Source organism: Molossus molossus, unplaced genomic scaffold, assembly GCF_014108415.1.
Source record: "Molossus molossus isolate mMolMol1 unplaced genomic scaffold, mMolMol1.p scaffold_m16_p_10, whole genome shotgun sequence".
Classification (NCBI taxonomy): Eukaryota; Metazoa; Chordata; class Mammalia; order Chiroptera; family Molossidae; genus Molossus; species Molossus molossus.
Genome location: NW_023425345.1, coordinates 89,084,279 through 89,105,162, shown reverse-complemented (window position 1 = coordinate 89,105,162; position 20,884 = coordinate 89,084,279). Strand labels below are relative to the sequence as shown.

The window sequence follows — 20,884 nt, the reverse complement described above, 5'->3', positions numbered from 1 at the left end:
GCACTTGTATTACCGGAAGGGCTTTTAAAGACAGGAAAATAAGAGCTGTGTTTTGTTATGAGTTTAAAACTTTGAACAGATATCTAGTTTGAAACAATCTAAGGACAATGATACTGGAAATTAGACCAAGGGCATTTTTTTTTTTTATCCTCACCTGAGGACATTTCTGCATTTATCATCAGATAGAGTGGGAAGGAGAGAGGAGGGAAAGAGAGAGAGAGAAACATCCATGTGAGAGAGACACACTGAGTGGCTGCCACCCACATGACCCCAACCAGGGCCAGGGACAAACTGCAACCAAGGTATGTGCCCGTAGTGGAAACCGAACCCGGGACTCTCCGGTGCACAGGCCAACGCTCTAACCACTGAACCAAACCATCCAGGGTAAGATGAAAGAAATTTTTAAAAAATGTGTTAACAAAGCAAGTTGCATATCACCTATATAACAAATGTAGTTAAAACTCTCAGAATTAATGTCAGCAAGACATGGAATATGAGGCACAGCCCTGAGGAATCTCTAGTAGAACTAAGGCTAAGGAAGAAAATAATACCTTCTAAAGAGAAACAAAAAAAGTAAACTGCGCTCCAGATCTATACATCCACCTGCTTTCAGAATTACTCCCCACTAGATGACCCACAGGCCCTTCAGACTCAATGAAACCAACAATAGGTTCATCTTTCTCACTCCCAAACCTGTTTCCCCACTTGTATGAATGGCAGCACCATCCTCCTGAACATGTCAGAAACATGAGAGGTGTCCTACCTCTTCTGTCTCCCCCATCCACATCGTCGAGTCGCCTACTGCTGCTCGTTAAATCTCTTCACGATAGTCCTCTCTTTTATTTCCCCCCTTTCTATTCCCATTGCTGGTCCTTTCACTTAGATCTTCAATATTTTTTATGTAGACTATTATAATAGTTCCTTAACAGGTCTCTCTGACTCCAACCTTTCCACATATCACCTTATCCCAAATACAGAACCCACTTAATAATTTTCTAATGGATAGAAGTTGGGCATGCCAGTTTGCTTCTTAAAATTTGGCAATGAAAATATGATATGAACTCAGTACAACATAAAATCCTTCACAAGACCCTTTCTACATTCCCTCCTCATATTCTGAGTCCTATCCAAGGTGAACTACTTGCAAATTCCCCAGTATACTCTAACACATGCTGTTCTCTCCGCCTGAAAAGCCTTTTCCCCAATCCTCATAGGTAACTACTAACCATCCTTCAAGGCTCAATCACGCAGTTTTTACTCTCTGTTTCCTCCTTGCCAATAAACAACTTCAAAATAAGGATCGTGTTTCTGATTATCCAGTACTTAGTAGAGCAGCTCAATAAATGTATATTCATTAATCCCACAGCATGTCCAGCCATAAATGTGCCATGCCAGCCCAGTGCTATTTACTGGGGGACACAGTGAATAAGAACAAAGGGTACTCAAACAAACATAAACAATGAAAAAAGCAACATCATGGTTTTGGTGGGGTGGAGGCAAGGAAGGGAGAAAGAGAAGAAAATACTAAAGCCAGAGTCAGATAGGGGTTAGAATCAATGTAATACAGTGTTAGTATTTACAAACAGAGGGACAATTGTAAACTACTAAAGAAATTGAGAACAATATATACTACCCAATTATATGCTGTGTACCCTAGTTTTGTTTTTTTATAACTCAAAATCTGTTAAGGAAATGGATTAAGGAATAAAATCAAGATAAATCATCAGGATAAAGAAAAACAATGTTAAATGACTATATCACAGAATAAAAAAAACGTTTTTTAATCCTCACTGGAGGACATGTTCATTTTGAGAGAAAGAGGAATGGGGGGAGAGAGGGAAGGAGGGAGAGAGAGAAAGAGAGAGAAACATCGATGTGAGAAAGGAACATCAATTGGTTGCTTCCCGTATTCGCCCTGACCATGTATGAAACCAGTAACCTAGGTAAGTGCCCTAATCGGAAATCGAACCCATGACCTTTTGGTGTTCGTGATGTTGCTCCAACAGAGCCACACTGGCCAGGGCAGAATGGAAATATTTTTAAAAATTCTTACAAAATTCACTGAAAGCTGTGGTTAAATCCCTCCATTAAAACAAAGTAAAAAAGTATTATTACAGTTTAGCTAGGTACATGTAGATTTTAAAATATAGTAAATAATCTGGTGGGAATGTAAATTGTTGTAACCACTATAGAAAACAATACAGAAGTCCCCCAAAACTAAAAATAGACTACCATATGATCCAGCAATTCTACTTCTGGATATTTAGCCAAAGAAAACAAAAACAATAATTTGAAAAGATATATGCATTCTATGTTCCCTGCAGCATTATTTTTATTTATAATAGCCAAGACATGGAAATAGCCTGTGTCCATCAATGAATGAAAAAAAATGTGATATATAAAAATATCAAATTACCCAGCCCGTGTGGTTCAGTGGATTGAGCGTCGTCCCATGGACTGAAGGGTCACGGTTTGATTCTAGGTCAGGGCACATGCCTGAGTTGCGGGCTCGATCCCCAGTGGGTGGCGTGCTGGAGGCGGCCAACTGATGTTTCTCTCACATCAATGTTTCTCTCTCTCTCTCTCTCTCTCTCCCCCTCTTCCTCTCTCTCAAAAAAATATCAATAAAAACCTATTTAAAATATATATATATATATATCAAATCATTATGGTCTATGCCTGAAACAAATACGTTATATGTCAATTATACATCAATTTAAAAAAAGAGAGAACATATACAGTAGGTAATCCTACTGGGTATTAATTTCCCCATACAGAAGTTTAATGCAAGGTAAGTTATGTATTCTTTCAGTATGTCTAGTGCAAGCTGAAAGAAAATAGAACTTACTGTCCACGAGGATACCAACGGTGCTTAGTAGTAAAGAACATTTTGCTAAGTTGTTCTATCATGGGTCCTTGTTCAAAGCTTTCACCTTTTTCTTCTAATCTGGTTTTCAGTACTTGATCCTGTGTTTCTTCATAATTATGCACAGGATCTGGCCGAGGGATAGGCTACAAAATAAACAGTAATAAATAGCTTCGAAATATAGAAAAGTTAGTGAGCATTTGATTGAGTTTATGATAAAACAATTACCATTCTCAAGAATTCATTACAGTACCTCTAGGTGGACAGGTAAACTATCAGAACAAAGTTTCACTTAGTTGCATTTTTAATTAAAGATTAAGAAATATGCCCTGGCCCTGGCCAGTTTGGCTCAGCGGTTAGAGCATCGGCCTGCGGTCCAGAGAGACCCAGGTTTGGTTCCCTCTAAGGGCATGTACCTCGGTTGCAGTTTGTCCCTGGCCCTGGTTGGGCCCTGCGGGAGGCAGCCACTCGATGTGTCCTTTTCATATTGATGTTTCTCTCTCTCTCTCTCTCCTTCCCACTCTATCTGAACAAAAAATGGAAAAATGTCCTTGGGTGAGGACAATAAAAGAAAAGAAATACGCCCTGGTTGGTTTGGCTCAGCAGTTAAGAGTGTCAGCCTGCAGCCAGATTCCCAGTCAAGGACACGTACCTGGGTTGCAAGTTTGATCCCCGGTCAGGGTCGTGTGGGAGGCAGCCAATTGATGTTTCTTTTTCCCTTCCTTCTTTCCTTCCTTCCTCCCTCCCTCCCTCCCTCCACCCCTCCCTCCTTCCCTCCCACTCTATCTAAAAATCAACGAAAAAATATCCTTGAGTGAGGATTAACAACAACAAAAAAAGAATAAGAAATATTTTTCTTCTTACATCAAGTTTTGGGTTTCTTTTCCAATAATAAAGGTCTTATTTAAAATTCTATTTCTTTCAATAATAAAGACTTATTAGATTGGTTTCTATGTTTCAAAACTATAAATTATGCCAATTATTATTATTATTAATATTATATTTAAACATGGAACGCTTCACAAACGTGTGTGTCATCCTTGTGTAGGGGCCCTGCTAATCTCTGTATTGTTCCAATTTTAGTGTATGTGCTACTGAAGCGAGTACTATTTTTTTAAATTAAAAATGTACAGTCTCTACCCTGAATAAACTTAAAGTGAGATAGAAATCTTTCATTAAAAAGAATACTTCTGGATACTTGACTTGGGTGGTGAACACACAATATACAAATGATGTATTATAGAACTGTATACCTGAAACCTATATAATTTTATTAACCAATGTCACCCCTATAAAGTCAAGGAAAGAAAAAAAAGAAAAAAACAGTAAAAAGAATGGGCAAGGGATGGGTTTGAAGACTGATTTAGTGAACATTAAATTTCTTAGTTGGGGACAGACAGTCTGAACAAGGCAAGTATATACTTGAATTCTTTATATTGAAAAAGAAAATTGTGTAAAAAAAAGAAATCAGAAAATTTTTTATATACAATAGAAGCAGGAAAAATTTCAATGTGTTTATTTTTTGATCATGAAATGCCAAAAAATGATGCTTTATGGCAATTTGATATTTACTATACTTATATTTACTTAGCTTATATACATGAAACAATAAGAACTCTTTAAAAGTCAATATATAGGGCCCAGCTGGTGTGGCTCAGTGGTTGAGCATCCACCCATGCACCAAGAGCTCACCATTCGATTCCCGATCAGGGCACAAGCCCAGGTTGTGGGCCCGATCCCTAGTGGGGGGCATGCAGGAGGTGGCCAATCGATGTTCTCTCTCACTGATGTTTCTCTCCCTCTCTCTAAAATCAATAAAGAAAAAAAAAGGCAATATATAGGTGCATGAAGGTGGCACAAGTACATCAGAAATGCAAAGTAACAGACATCAGTGAGAAGTAGAATGGGAGCCAAGTCAGAGACTTATCAGAGGGCAGAATGTATCCTGCAAAGGATAACAAACCCTACGAGTAAAGGAACGTAGGTAGGGACACACGATAAAGAGGCAATCTTAAGAAACAGATCTCAAGAAATCAGATTATGAAAGGCCTTCGAGGTTAGTTTTATAAGTAACAATTTGATATAAGTAGAAATGAAGAACCACTTTTGTGGTGTGAGAGGTAATAAGGAGGAAGGATAATAAAGAGGTTGAAACTTGGGCTTTGGCCTCTGATTCTATCCTTTATTAGCTCTGTGACCTTGGGCAAATTATTTAAGCTCTTAATTTCCCTTTCTGTAAAATCAGAGAAGTAATATCTACCTAATAAAGGCTTGATGATGATGACTAGATGAAATAATAATATATAGTATGCTTAGCTGTCTCTCATTCTCTTAAGAGTTCAAAATGGTATACAGCTGTTACCTTTTAGGTTCTCAAACACAAAAAAATGTGATTTAAACTTATTTTAAAGATGCCCTGGCCTGTTTGGCTCAGTGGTTAGAGCATCGGGTTTGATTCCCACTAAGGGCATGTACCTCGGTTGCAGTTTGTCCCTGGCCCCAGTTGGGGTCGGGTGGGTGGCGACCACTCGATGTGTTTCTCTTGCATCGATGTTTCTCTCTCTCTCTTCCCACCTCTCTCCCTCCCACTCTATCTGAGGATAAATGCAAAGATGTCCTCGGGTGAGGATAAAAAAAAAAGAAAAAAGAAAAAGTGCGCCTTAGACACAAAGTAATGTTAAAATATCATCTTTGTTGGTAAAGTGAAATATTAACAATTGTCTTTGCTAGTTACTATCAGACTCTGATGGGTAACAGCAAATATGAGATTGGAGCCTATAGTTTTCTCTCTTTCAGGTTATTAAACTTGTTGCTAAAGATAAAATGTTTTAAATATTATCAAAAAGCTAGTTATTTTCAAGTGTTAATAAATGTTCATGGTCTATGGTCCTATTCCCAAACAGGCACAATTCTAATACATCACAAATGCTCTCCGCTTTGTATGATTAAAAACAGATTTTTTTCCCCAGGCATACAGATAAAAGACAGTGGAATTAATGGATTCTTCAAAGTCTATACCAAGAGCCTCTGGCAGACTCAGAATTGATTATTAGGCAGTATTTGATCTCTTTGACCAATTTCAAAGAAAGGGTACATGAATGTTTCAGTAAAAAGGAAAAACTAAAATAAAACTGAATATCAACTTCATAAAACATTCAGTACTGTCATGCTGAATTTCCTACTTTTCTTTAGAATTTTAGAAATTTGATGTTCAAAATTTTCCACTAAATCAACCACCAAAAAGAACTGCCTAGTACTTACATTTTCATTTTATTTTTCCAATCATTATTTTTTTGTCTCTGGTAGAATATCTTTATTTTCCTAAATTAGAAATTCTAAATTTGGGAAACATATTTAGAATATTAGTACTTTTAATAAAACATATACCAGGCAGAAGCAGAAAAAAAGGATCTTTTTACCTGGATCTATGTAAGATAATCAACATACTTTAGAGTTAAACCTAAATGACCAGAAAACCAAAGATGCAAATCATCTTAACTTTCTGAAAGCCAGTCTTAGTTGGTATTTCTACCTACATATGACTAGGATCTTTGTACACAATATACTTTCCAGGGCCTAGAGAATCAAAGGTCTCACAAGAGTTGCAGCTCTACTTCCTGGAGAAAAGAGGAAAATAAAGTCTACATTTTAAGTCATGTTTGAGGATATTTATTTAATGCTACATATTATTATCATGAGATTTGTAAATCTGGATTCAGAAAGAACATACTTTATTCTAACAGTTACATGTTTTCAAGAATGTTTCTTATTATGCAGCCCAATCTAGAATTTATTAGTTGAGAAACAAAAAAAATCCATGCCTCACCATATGAATGTTTCTTAGCCCTAAAACAGAAAACCCTTAAGCTCGGTGAGAGAGAAACAAATGTGTTCATTCAATCAATCAATATTCATTATGAAGCTACCAAGTAAAAGCTGTGATTCCAGGTGCTGAGGATATAGTAGGGAACAAAAGAGACAAGGCTCTGTCCTCATGGAGCTTACATTTTAGTGGCAGGATAGAAAAATAAGAAAATATTCAGTGTGCAAGAAATGATAAATGTTATTGAGAATAGTAAAGCAAAGAAGGACAATGGGGAGTCCAAAGGTAGAGGTACTACTTCAAATGCAGTAGTCCAGGAAGGCCTCACTAGGAAATTAATAAGGAAAGATCTAAAGTAAAGGAAATAAACTGAGATTTCTGGGGTAAAAGCATAATAGACAGAGAAAGCAAGAAATACAAAGGCCCTGAGGCAGGAGCTTGCCTGACATACTTGAAGAAAAGCAGGGAAACCAGTGTGGTAGCAGAGCGGTTACATGTAAACTGACAGGAGTGACCTTCCTGACTACAGAGAGGAATACTGACAATGTGGGAGAGGAGACAACCGCTGGAACAAAGGGAGTGCAGCAGAAAAAGAGAAAGCAGGGATTGGGCATGCATGCAAGGGAGTGATTATAATGATGGATCAGGGAATCTATGCTGGGTAAGGAGAGAAGTGAGCATGTGTGAGATACATGAGGGACTGTGAAAAGTAGTTCAATCATTGATATAGGTGTCAATGAGGAGATGAATAATTCTTGGAGCTGAAAGACTAGGGGCAGTTGGTAGTAAGCTAGAATTCTTGAAAGCGAGATTGGGAGAAAGGAGAACCAGTGATTTGTGATTAGAATATCTCTAGAGCACAACCATGGGAGTAGGGGCTGAGGTAGCGAGAAAAGAACAGAAGTTGGAGGCCAGGGTATTAGACAGATGATCTACACAGATGCTGAAATAACAAAGAATTAGGACAGAAACAGCATTGGAGAGTGTGAAAGCACATCTAAAATCTTCAAGGAAGAGTAGAAGGATGGAGAAAGAGAAGTAAACTGCAGTATGGCAGCAACAAAAAAAAGGTGGTAGATGGTACAGTTCAGTAAATAACAAAGCTAGAAACTGTTAGGGAGAGGGGGAAATGGTCTGGATATGACAATGAGGAGCTACAGAGACACCTACCCCACCTCTAGGCCCAGTAACAAAAGGATATAGTAGGAGAAAAAACAGCAACTACTTTAAAGACTGCTGGGGAAGCACTGGCCCTAGGGTACAGCCAGGTTTTTGTTAAGCCAGAAGGTGAGGGCAACATTCTGGAACAAGTTTAAGTTTATGAGAGATTTTGCTGATGACAGTAAGTTTAAGAGTACAATGGAAAGGTTTTGAGAGTTGGGAGGGATAGGAGAAGGGTCAGATTCAGGTATATAAAGAGCCATATATGGATGAGAATCTGAATGCTGAAAAATAACCTTGTAGTCTTGGGCGTCTTGCTATTACTACTAAGAAAAGAAAAGGCATGTAACCAGAAATATACCACAAAATAAGAATGGAAGAAGGCACAAAATAGTGTCAGCTGGGAGGTTTACAGGCCCAGAGCCATTAACTTAGGCCTATTTTCCATACACTGCTCACAGAAATGAAACAAAAGAGGTATTAAATTATTGACTATGATATGTGGCTAGAATTCAAAGCAGTCAGACAAAATGGTGAGGTTAAAAAGGGAATAAAAATTAGCAAAATAACAACCTATTTTGTCAAATCAACCAGTACTCTGGACCCTAATTAGATGCATTATGTGATGACTTGAATTATCTAATTATTTTCTCAAAAAGCAAATGAAACATTACCAAATATAGTAAAAGAAGGCTTAAAGAAACAGAAAAAAGCCTTTCAAATAAAAAATAATAAAAAAGACTTGGGCCAAGCTAAAATAAATTGTACTGAAAACAAAACAATGCTCTGGCTGGTGTGGCTCAGTTGGTTGGGCATTGTTCCATGCACCAAAAGGTTGCCAGTTTGATTCCCTGTCAGGGCACATGCCTGGGGTTTCGAGCTCAATCCCAGACAGGGGGCAAGTAGGAGGCATGCGACTGATGTTTCTCTCTCTCTCTCTCCTTCTCCCTTCCTCTCCCACTAAAAAAATCTTTGAAACAAAACAGAACAAAATCTCTTATAACTAGTGCCTAACATTTAAAGAAATATGAAAGAAATTAAAGTAGGCCACTTAAAACATATGCCCATGTTGGCAGATTAGAAAAAACTAACATTAAAAGGATTATCAGACTCAATACAATACTAAAGTTATGAAATAGCACTCTAAAATACAAGTTTTTCATAATTTACTAGATAATATAGGGTAGTAAGGGACAATGTGCTCTGTTAGTTTATATCAGGTGTGTTGATACCTAGTCAGAAATCTACCCAATTTTAGACCAGAAAACTGATGCCATAATTATGTTTATTTATTTTTTAACCTCACCTGAGGACACTTTTCTATTTTTTGTTCAGATAGAGTGGGAGGGAGAGAGAGGAAGAGAGAGGGAGAAACATCGACATGAAAGGGACACATCAAGTGGTTGCCACCCACACGACCTAACTAGAGCCAGGGACAAACTGCAACCAAGGTACATGCCCTTAGCAGGAACCGAACCTGGGTCTCTCTGGACCGCAGGCCGACGCTCTAACCGCTGAGCCAAACCGGCCAGGGCCATAATTATGTTTAAAATGGTTTACTTTGTGTACAGAAAATAGCCTTTAAAGAAATAAGATGAAATAGAAATAAGAAAAAAATCAAAATAGTAAAATAAAAAAGCCAAAAGATCTAAACCAAATTTTTAAAGAATCAAATATAAGGAAATCCTTCTTTTTAGATACTTTAAGGAAGTGTGAATACTTCTAACAGCAAATTAAAAATTATATAATTTTCTCATACATACTTTGGTGTGTTCATATGGAATGTCCACAGAAGGATGGTAGCAAACTATTGTCCTGCTATCAGATGTCAAAGCAAGTTCTACTTTGCTAAAAAAGAATGTTTCAGAAACAAAGTTATACTGTATTCAAGGCAGAATGATTACTCTTAGCGCTAAAATGAATTATTCATTAATCCCTTAAGAACAGATGCTATATCACTGGACTGGCAAACCTGGTACCCGTATCATACAGAACAATGCAGACCATCCAACAAAATACATCAGTTTAACTACCACCGCAAACTCTTAATGCATTACCCACTATTACATCTAAATGATTCTTCAAATTATTTATTTTGTAGACTACACAGATATTTGGAAGAGACTTTCATGTTTGTCACTATTATTAGAACTTCTTTTTCTTATCTATAAACTGCCTTCAAAAAGTTGTAAGGACATTACTTGGTTGAATTATTAAAACTGAAGATCAGCAAAATACATATTCTTCCAGGTAAAGGATCAGTTGAATTTCTTTTTTTTCCCCTCCCCCCTCACCAGAGGACATTTTTGCATTTATCTTCAGATAGAGCAGGAGAGAAGGGGGGGAAGAGAAAGAGAGAAACATCGATGTGAGAGACACATCAAGTGGTTGCCACCCACATGACCCCAAGCAGGGCGGGAACAAACTGCAACCAAGGTTATGTGCCCTTAGGGGTAACTGTACCTGGGACTCTCTGGTCCGTGGGCCGACGCTCTAACCACTGAGCAAAACTGGCCAGGGCTGAATTTCTAATCATAAATATTGTAGCTGGGCACTTTGTCTAGATCAGTATTTCAAGTGCCTTTGGCAGAACAGTACAACAGTAAGAAGATTCCCAAAAAAAGGGTTCTATGGTCAAACAAATTGTGAACTATTGAGTATTATCCCTTCACTCCGTTAGTCCCTCGTAAGAACGCATTTTGGCAATATTCCTCTAAACACTTCCAGGAATGCTCTGACTAGATCTCATTCTTTCAGGTACCAACTTAACAAGTCTGTTTCTCAAAGACTCTGACAACTAATACTATACTCGATCCATATACATTCCAAGGAGCACAGCTTTCAGCTATTATTAAATATATGTGTTCTTTAGATGTCTATAAATTTAAGTTCTAGGATTTCAACACCTACCAGATTTGAGCCAGACCAGCAATTAAACTATAAAGTGTATTTTAGCTAACACGGGATAAAGTTGTTTCATCGTGATTTTAAGATTAAATACCATAATATGGCTACAATGAATATTTAATCTATCAAATGAGTTTTGATGAAGGATGTAGTTTTACATAATGTACCTATAAGACTCATTCTTTTGAAGTTCAAAAGTGTTACCTATTATATTATCTAATTTCATCACTATTGAAAAACTTACTAAATGTACAATTAAAGCTCAAAGTAAAATTATATAGTGTCAAGAGGAAAGAAAAAATATTTTTACTAAAATTTACAAAAAAAAATGTAGCTTAAGAAAATATGTTGTGGCCCTGATCAGTTTGTCCAGTGGTTAGAGCATCGGCCTATGGACCAGAGAGTCACGGGTTTGGTTCCTGCTAAGGGCATGTACCTCGGCTGCAGTTTCTTCCTGGCCCTGGTTGGGGTCGTTTGGGTGGTGACCACTCAATGTGTCTCTCTTCACATCAATGTTTCTCTCTTCCTCCCTCTCTCCCTCCTGCTCTGAAGATAAATGCAAAAATGTCCTCGATGAGGATAAAAAAAAAAAAGGAAAATATGTTGCAGTTTCTGCATATCAGCCTGCTATAGAGAAAAAAGACAACATCTTATTCATATGTTCTTCCTAGTTCTTAGCATAGTGACTAGAATGGAGTAAGTACCAAATAAATTGTGGTTGAATAAAATATTTGTGATTTAGGTTATTCAATATCAAACAAAAGATAAGATAAATAATTGCATAAGCTAATAGATATAAACCCTAAGAGAAAACTATAAAAATGACTTAAGTGTTTCAAGAATGCTTCAGGAAGAAAAGATAGCATTTTTAACAGCATATCTGTCTTACAACAAATTAAGTATTCACTGAAACATGATAATGATTTTTATTTAAAATGTTTATAAGCCCAGATATTGGGTAAATAAGATCACTGAAATCATTTTAAAAACAAAGAATAATAAAAAATCAGAAAAACCCCAAACAAGAAATGAAATGAAATTCATTTCAGATACAGCTAACACACTGTTACTTTTACAATTGAATTTTAATACATACCAATTATAGTCATCTGGAAGAGAAGAATATGTAGATTTATGACAAACACAATATAAAGCTCCACCTGCAAAAACCCCAATAAGTAAAGTGGATTTAGTTCATTTGAACATATGTACTCACATAAATGTAAAGGTAGTTTCACTCATTTAAACAATATTTAGTTTATTATGAAATAGGGACGTACTAAGGACTAGGGATTCAACAAGTAAGATCCAGTCCTGCCCTCTGACAGGGTACAAGTCTGGTGAGAGACAGACAAGTGAACAAACAATTCCAGTATAAAAGATAAGCCCTGTTAGGATGGGTTAAGTATTGGGAAAGAGAAGGGAACACAGAAAAGTTACAAAACACAACTGTACAGAGGCTCAGTTGGTTGGAGCATTATCCTGTACATCCAAAGGTTGCAGGTTCCATTTCCGGTCAGTGCACATACCTAGGTTGCAGGTTACATCCCGTTGGGGAGTGTAAGGGAGGCGATCAATTGATGTTTCTCTCTCACATCCACGTCCCCCTCCCCCCACTTCTCTCTCTAAAAAACATCAATAAAAACATATCCTTGGGTGAGGATTAAAAGAACAAAAACAAAACAAAACAGAACTGTACAGGTTCAAGAAGGCCTTTACAGTGGAGACAACGTCTAAGGTACTCTGAAAGATGAGGGAATAAACAGGAGTCCATAAGGAGTAAAATGATCCTTGTAGAGGGAGTAACAAGTCCAAGGACCAGAGAGGTAAAAAAGAATATGAAGTACTTGGGTGTTCTAAAAAATTTCATGTGCCTGGAGTACACAGTTCATAAAGACGGAATGTTAAGTGATAAAATACAAAATAAACTGTTCAAAATTAATTTTCCTTAATCAAAATGCTCATATTTGAAAGCACATTTTTCTTGTTTAGAATATCTACAAATCCAAGAGCCATAATTACTTTTCTAAAAGTTTGTGAAAGGTTCACAATATAAAGCTCCCTCTGCAAAAACCCCAAAGAGTAAAGTGGATTTAGTTAATTTGAGCATATGTGCTCACATAAATGTAAAGGTGTTGAGAGAAAGGGTGTTTTTTTAAATTACGTAAAGAAAAAATGTAAACATAGCTCAGTATAGTTAAAAGCAAGTTCTGAATATATCCTGGCTGAAGTCAAGGAGCACTTTTCTCAACTGAGCCTCTCCCTCCTCAGTATGAAACACAATCTCTACTCTGTTCAAATATCGCTCATCCTTCAAAATCAAATGCTACTCTTCCATAAAATCCTTTCCCCCCTCCCCCGCCCCATAACCCCCATTGCAAAGGACAGACTTGTCTATTTTACATGTTCCACAACCAACACTTCATATGACATTGCTATACCTTCTTGCAGTGTGCATCAGTTATTGATGTGTATCAAAGATATGTAAAAAAGATGTGTCTTCCATCTTGTACACCTATCCTTTCTCCAAGGATTGCATTACACTTAGAGGTCTAAATATAAGTTCTTATTCCAAAGCATAAAAAGTGCCTTAACAAAATTCACCATTATCATACAAGACTGTTCAGCAAAAAGTCAACCCCAAACTTCTATTGATGTAAGATAATAAAATATAAAGAATTAGAAAGTTAACCTCATCTCTCAAAAGATTCATTAATTTTCAATTAACTGTGCTAATACATACCAGCATTCAATAAGACAAATCAGAGGATAAAGTAAAAAATATTTACACAATTTATTTTCTTGTTTTATACTGTTGAGGACCTTCCTAATTATGTCTAGATTAATATTAAAAGGAGTTTTATTCTCTGAATACATGTTCACTGAAAGAAACATCGGATTGGGTGGCAGAGACAGGACAGACAGAATTAAGTGTTCTTAAGTAGGCAGAAGGGAAAATACAAGAACAGTATTTCAGTTCAACAAGAAACTGTACAATTACTACTCTGTACTTACACAGACATTTGTTTGTACCTTCATAACATACATCACATTCTACCTCCTATTACAGGTATTTCTAGTTTCTACAGATGTCTGTTTCACCTGCAAATCTAAGTAAGTTCCTTAAGGCCAGCAACCACACCATGGTCATTAATGTGTCCCCTACAGTGGCTACCAATAAAAAAGTGATTGCCAAACTGCCTCTAAAATGTTAATTTCTGCATAATTAATACTTGAAAAACTTTTATGACATTTTATCAAGAGAAAAATTCTAGTTATGGTAAGTATCAGAGATTCTAAATATATAATTAGGACCGATGCCAAATATCAATCATCCAAAGCAACTTAAGGTGCCAAAAAGAATTCCAATGAAATTCAGCTCTCTGTAACTTATAAGCTATTATTACATATATATGTTTAATTGCATTTTGATAAGATATATATAAAAGTTGAGCCCTGGCTGGTGTGGCTCAGTTGGTTGAGCATCATCCTGTGCACCAAAAGGTTGCTGGTTCAGCCCTGGCCGGTTTGGCTCAGCGGTTAGAGCATCGGCCTGCGGTACAGAGAGACCCAGGTTCGGTTCCCGCTAAGGGCATGTACCTCGGTTGCAGTTTGTCCCCGGCCCTGGTTGGTCATGCGGGTGGCAGCCGCTCGATGTGTCCCTTCACGTCGATGTTTCTCTCTCTCTCTCTTCCTCTCTCTCCCTCCCGCTCTATCTGAACAAAAAATGGAAAAATGTCCTCGGGTGAGGATAAAAAAAAAAAAAAAAGGTTGCTGGTTCAATTCCCGGTCAGGGCACATGCCTAGGGTGTGGATTCAATGGTCCCTGGTCAGAGTGAGTATAGAAAGCAACCAGTGATGCTTCTCTCCCTTCCTCTCTCTCTAAAAATACCAATAAAAACATACTTTAAAAAAAAAAAAGAAACTGACAGCCCCACTTAATTTACAAATGTTCAATATTTTACATTACTATAGGAAAGGCAGTACAGCAGGAAGTGTATTGGACAAAGTACAACAGGAGACATAAGTTGTTTTTTTGTGTGTATGGTACGTGCCCCTAGCAGGAACAGAACCCGGGACTCTCTGGTCCGCAGGCCGACACTCAACCACTGAGCCAAACTGGCCAGGGCGAGACGTAAGTTTTTATTGCAGTTCTCATTTACCACATATATTATCTTGGGTAAGTTTCTGAAAGCCAGAGAACTCAAGTTCCTTCATCTTTAAAAAGATAACACTAGCCCTGGCCGGTTTGGCTCAGCGGTTAGAGCGTTGGCCTGCGGTCCTGAAAGACCCAGGTTCGGTTCCTGCTAAGGTCATGCACCTCGGCTGCAGTTTGTCCCCGGCCCTAGTTGGGTCATGTGAGTGGCAACCACTCAATGTGTCCCTTTCACATCGATGTTTCTCTCTCTCCCTCCCACTCTATCTGAACAAAAAATGGAAAAAATGTCCTCGGGTGAGGATAAAAAAATAAAATAAAATAAAATAAAATAAAAATAAAAAGATAACACTAGATTGTATACCATGTAGTATCATTCAAAGTTGTAAAGATCAAAAGGCTTAATATACTTTAAAAAACTGTAAAATGTTCCACATTCCCATGTTAACTGTGTATTTTGCAAGGTCTTAGAAGTTCCTTCTGAAATATAGGCAGGACTTTTTATTTTTGCTCATTGAACTTTCTCCCTTAATCATGGGTTTGCTTTGTCTATAATTTTAATGTCCTTCCTTTTGGTATGAAATATCAATGATAGTAATACTTTACTTCAATAATAGTAATAATAGAAATCATGCAGAATAAGGGGCTTCAGGATGCAAGAAGTTAGGTAGTCACTGAGTACTGGGATGATTAGAAACAGGATAATTTTCTGGGGTAACAAATTCATTTTTAGTTAACTAGATATATGACAAATCCAATCCATTCAGATCAGTTCAACATTTATCACCCACTATGTATGAGAGGCACTGAGAAAACCAAAATAAATTAGACACTGTACAAAGTTACAATCTAGCGGGTACAGTATACATACACAATTTTCACTTATCCAAGGGCAGATTAACCTGAGTGAGGACTAATTGCTGTTTCAGGACATGGACTAGGTAAAAACTGATTAGGTCTGATTTTCCATCAGCCTTGGGGCTGGGTTCCTGTCAGGGCAAAGGGGAGGTTAAGCAGCAGGAGTCTCACCCACAACTCAACAAAAATGGTAATCAAGAGCTGACTATTGTTTTCACTCTTACATTTAAAGTCTCTTAGCAATCTCCTCCTCCTTTTACTTAGTTCATTTATACTTTTACTTATACTTTTTAATCCTAGTCTTCAAACAATTCTTTCCCCCTTAACTTAATACGTAAAAGTTCAAATGCAAATGAGAGTAAATAGGAAACATGAACGAACAGATTTAGGTGAGGCAGAGATGTGTAAAAAAGTTGGCTGCCCTGACTGCTCAGCTGGTTGAGCAGCGTCCCCCGAAAGGTTGCTGGTTTGATTCCAGATCAGGGCATATACCCAGGTTGTGGGTTACCCAGGTCAGGGTGTGTACAGGAGGCAACTAATCAAAGTTCAACCGATTGATGTTTTCTCTCTCTCCCTCTAAAATCAATAAAAACATATATATATTTCTAAAAGTGGGCTGATGTAGTTAAACTTGCAAAAGCAAACATATTGGAACACTCTATGTCTGCTTCAGACAGTGGAAAAAGAAGTGAAAGGCTGGCAGGGAAATAAGATTTTAATAATCTACTTACTTATATGGGTTGATGTTTTGACTATCAAACATGTATTAATAGACTTTGAAGAAAAAGGCTACATATATTTCTTTAGAAAAGTTAGGTAGAAGCCCTGGCCAGTTTGGCTCAGTGGTTAGTGTGGTGGCCCATGGACCAAAGAGTCACGGGTTAGATTCTGGTCAAGGGCACGTACCTTGGTTGTGGTTTGGGCCCTGGCCCTGGTCATGAGGGAGGCAACCAATAGAAGTGTCTCTCTTACATTGATGTTTCTCTCTCTCTCCCTCCCTCCCACACTATCTGAAGATAAATAGAAAAACATGCTTGGGTGAGGATTTTTAAAAAAGGAAGGTAGAAATTACATTTTATTTTCGTTTTTAAAATGGCTAAATAGCCCGGCCAGTGTGACTCAGTGGACTGGGCATTGTCCTATGGACTGAGAGGTCCTGGTTTGATTCCTAGTCAGGGTATATGCCCCAGTTGTGCACTTGATCCCCAGTGCAGGTGTGTAGGAGGCAGCTGATCAATGTTTCTCTCTCACATCGATGTTTCTATCTCTCTCTCCCTCCCTCTCTAAAAAATCAATAAAAACATATTTTTAAAAAATAATTAACTAAATTATTAAATATATAAATAAAAACACTAAGAAAATACACCAAAACATTAACAATGATTACCTTTATAAGATAGGATGGTAATTTTGCCCTTTATTTGCTGGTGTTAAGTACTACTAAAAAAGTAATATGTGGAAATATAGTAAATTGATTCAAACCAGAGAAAGTTCTTCTTTATCAATTCCCTCATTTGCCCTATGCTAAAATCCCACCTATGGTCTACACAGATAACTCATTTGGTCCATACTTTTTCCTCTGCATTTATGCATGTATACACACACATTTATGTGGTAGATCATATTTAAAATGCACAAATAGGATCATACAATAGATACTGTTCTATGACATACCCCCCCCCCCTTCCATTTGGATATCTTTACATGTAGTAAAGATATACCATAATTTATCCATCTCCCTTTTGATAGACATTTAGGCTTAATCCTTTTTTCCATTATTGCAAACACTCCTGCTAAGACATATAAAATAAATAAATGTTTTAAATTTCCTACAATGAATACATGTTTCTTTAATATTTGAAAAAGTTTAAAATTCTTTTTAAACATTAAAAATTCACTTACTTTGAACTGGAAATAAATGTTTCAATATAGTTCTGCTTGATATCGCCCATTTCACTGCAGATACGGCCATGGTGAATCACGATGCTTATCAGGAGGTATGGAAAAAGATTTGAAGAGAAAATGCTTTTAAAATTTCCTTCTAGGCATACCTATTTTCATCCCTGAGTAAGAGATTAAAAAATTGTTTAAATTACTGCTACCTATGGTAAGTTAAAGTGACACAATATATTGACCACTACAAAAACAAGACAGGAATCACTATCAAGAACCAGTTACAAAGCAAAACTTTTAAACAACTTGCCATTTCTATACAATGTAAGAAATGAGCAACATTATCAAAATATAAGATCAGAAACCCCAGAACCACGTCCTTTACAATTTCTCTTAAATGCAAATTTCTCAGCACCTAGTGTAGTCCTTTCCATCTAATGAGCGCTCAGTAAATGTGTAATTACCCTTAGAAACAGTCACCCACACATATTACACAGAACATCCTCCTTCATAATGCTAATGTGTCTGTATACAACTTCCCAGGTACCATACACAAGATCTTATTACATCTCTTAAAGTAGTAGTCTGTTTCCGATTAAATGAAATATTAAACAAAGCCTATCCTTGGCCTATTAGATACTGATTTTGGCGAACACATATTAACACCCTGAAGTGCCAAATATAATTTCATCATCTTATATACAGGGTGAGGCAAGAGTAGGTTAAAGTTGTGAGTACACAAAACAGTTTATTTTTATTATTTATTAATTTTTGTATTATTTTCCATACAAACAACTGTAAACCTACTTTTGCTTTACCTTGTATGTATAAGGTTTTTAATTTTCCAAGGTGCTTTCATTACCATTTCATTCGTTTCACTCTCATATTAATCATGTGTGGTGTCTTTATTTTGATTCATGAAGAAACTAAGTACAAAGTTTAAATGACTAGCTTCCAAGAGCTTTAAGAGTCACAAACTGGGAAATATTGGGCAAGTCATTAACAAAAATGACACCCCCCCACCCCATTTCTTTCATGGGGAAAACAACCACAACCTCCATAGCTGATGTATATAAAAGGATATAAGCCTTGTTACTGTACTGGCCTGCTCATATCACCTCGTCCTGATTAAATAAACAAAAGGCCAACTATGGAGCTTTCGGAGGCAAACTGAGGAAGTACCAGCTGGCCTGGTATTCCTCTAAATGTACTTGTCCTCTAAGCAAATTTGTTATTTTTTAAAACTTAGAAAATAGAATGAATAGCAGGAGAGAGGTGTGCTGACCCAGTTCACCCCGTTCCCTTTGCCTCAGCCCCCTCCCACCTCCATTCCCTCCTGCTTATCACTAACTGCCTCCACTTCTGTACTTGCTTGCTTGCTCTCCCCCAAGGCCAACAAGAAATGCCAGTTGCAGAAGTTTGTAACAAGCCCCCTATAAAATAAAAAAGTAGCTGAAAGTCGGGGCTGATCTCTGAGAACTCGGGATCAGTAGTTGGCCAGCTTTGCTATTTGGCTTTAATTCAACTCTGGTGGTCTCCCGGTCCTCTTGCGCCACAACAGTTTCATCCCTTGTTTTTAATTGGCCTTGATGACAATTTCCTCCCTTGCCCGATTCAGACTAAATGGAATCAGCACGCTGTCTCGTTTGCTAGACTAAACCTTGCAGGCTGGTTCCCTGCACTGTCAGCCCATTAGCACTGCTATCCCGGAGCTCATACTGTGCTCTTTACAGTGTACAACCCGCTTTCCTTTGCAATGTGTGCTCTTCTGCAAGCCTGTGAATAGGCATCTTCATTTTATGCATTCAGAGGTTCAGAGAGGTCAAACGAGTTACCTGCCCACTGTACCTCTGCTTAACAGGTGGCCAGGGAGGTCCGCAAACCCTTGTCTTCTGAGCACGAACGGTGAGCAAAACTTTTGGGGAAGAGGGGGGGGGCCCTCTGCCCGAGGCCCACAGGCAGGCACACCCACCAGAGGGTCACGTTATTCACCCCCGCGAGAAAACTTCTGAGGGCAAATCACTTGGACCAGAATTCAACCCTGAAGCAAAACTGCAGAGAGGCTTGGAGGGCCCTGAGTTTGAGGAGCAGGCTACCAGGAGCACGGGAACTAGAACCCGGGGGCAGATCCGAAAGACTTGGCCCTGGAGCGGTCCGCAAGCGACTGGCACCGGCACGAGGGGGGTCCCCACAGGCAGCGCGCGGCCACACGCCGGCCGTGCGGCAGGACGGACCGAGTCTGGGGACGCCAGCAGCTTTATTCTGCCGCGAACAACAGGTAGGAGACCTGACAACTGCGGTGAACCGTCCGGGCCTACCCAGCTTCGCTTCTAGAGATTCCCGGACTGCACGAGTGAAGGGCAACGGTTACCTTGACAGCTGCTCACCGAGGACCCGCCATCTTGCCTAGATCCGGGTCCTGGGCGACACCACTCCGCGCGCCTTCCGGCCTGCGGGGCACTCTGGGAGATGTAGTCTCGCGGGGAAGAGCCCCGTGCGTCAGGAGGGCGGGGATCCACCGAACGTGCTCCCACGTGTAGTTGCAGCGGCTTGCCTGCAACTTTGCTCACGCCGCTCAAAAAAATCAAAATCACTGCCCCACGCACGTATCCTTAGAAAGTAACAAGCGCTATTCTCTTTTAAGTTTACGTGAATACTTAGAGGACCTCGAGATGCTCCTTGGTGGATGAGTTAAGGTTTCCCAGAGGAAGAGGTATTTCATAGAAGCACTGCAAGGGAGTGGGGTTGGATGTGAAGTTTAAAATGGGGAAGTGGGGAGGATCTACAATCCAAAAACCCAGCCTTGTGTTCTGGGAACTGTTCTGGTGATTCATGATGGGAGGAAGAAACTGTGCAGAATCCTGGACTTTACCTTTTATCTTGCAGGAAGAAAAGCACCCCACCCCCTTTGCACTTTCTGTTCTCATTGCCATCAGTGCCCTTCTCTCACCTCTATGACACTGCCTTACTTTATATGTCTTGCTCAAATATCATCTCAAAGAAAACCACACCATTAAAATAGTGTCACTCACCCTTATCCAGTTGCCATCCTTTATTTTTCTTTATAACATTTACCATTATACGACACCATATTATTTGTTTCCTCATTTAATGTCTGTTTCATGCTACAATGCAAGCTCCTTGAAGGCAGGGACAAGTATCTATTTACTTCTATGCTGTGTACAAACCCAACGTATAAAAATGTAGTTGGCCTTATTGT

At 38.4% G+C, this 20,884-nt stretch overlaps 1 protein-coding gene and 1 non-coding gene across 5 annotated transcripts in view; both read right to left on the bottom strand.

Annotated features, from left to right (window-relative positions):
* The window catches only part of MRPL42 (mitochondrial ribosomal protein L42), a 52,423-nt gene extending 32,331 nt beyond the window's left edge, over positions 1-20,092 (bottom strand). For 3 of the 4 annotated variants that reach the window (XM_036252089.1, XM_036252087.1, XM_036252090.1), the window contains exons 1-5: positions 20,036-20,092; positions 17,674-17,834; positions 11,854-11,917; positions 9,614-9,698; positions 2,849-3,012 (exon numbers count right to left, since the gene is read on the bottom strand). In XM_036252089.1, coding sequence (XP_036107982.1) covers positions 2,849-3,012; positions 9,614-9,698; positions 11,854-11,917; positions 17,674-17,743 — 383 coding nt within the window. In that variant the 5' untranslated portion in view covers positions 17,744-17,834; positions 20,036-20,092. The remainder of the gene's footprint in view (positions 1-2,848; positions 3,013-9,613; positions 9,699-11,853; positions 11,918-17,673; positions 17,835-20,035) is intronic. The other variant, XM_036252088.1, reaches the window with a different exon arrangement.
* Positions 3,870-3,973, bottom strand: LOC118624809. Its single transcript, XR_004958478.1, has one exon. It is a non-coding gene; the product is annotated as a U6 spliceosomal RNA (small nuclear RNA).
* Positions 20,093-20,884: the final 792 nt, after the last annotated feature.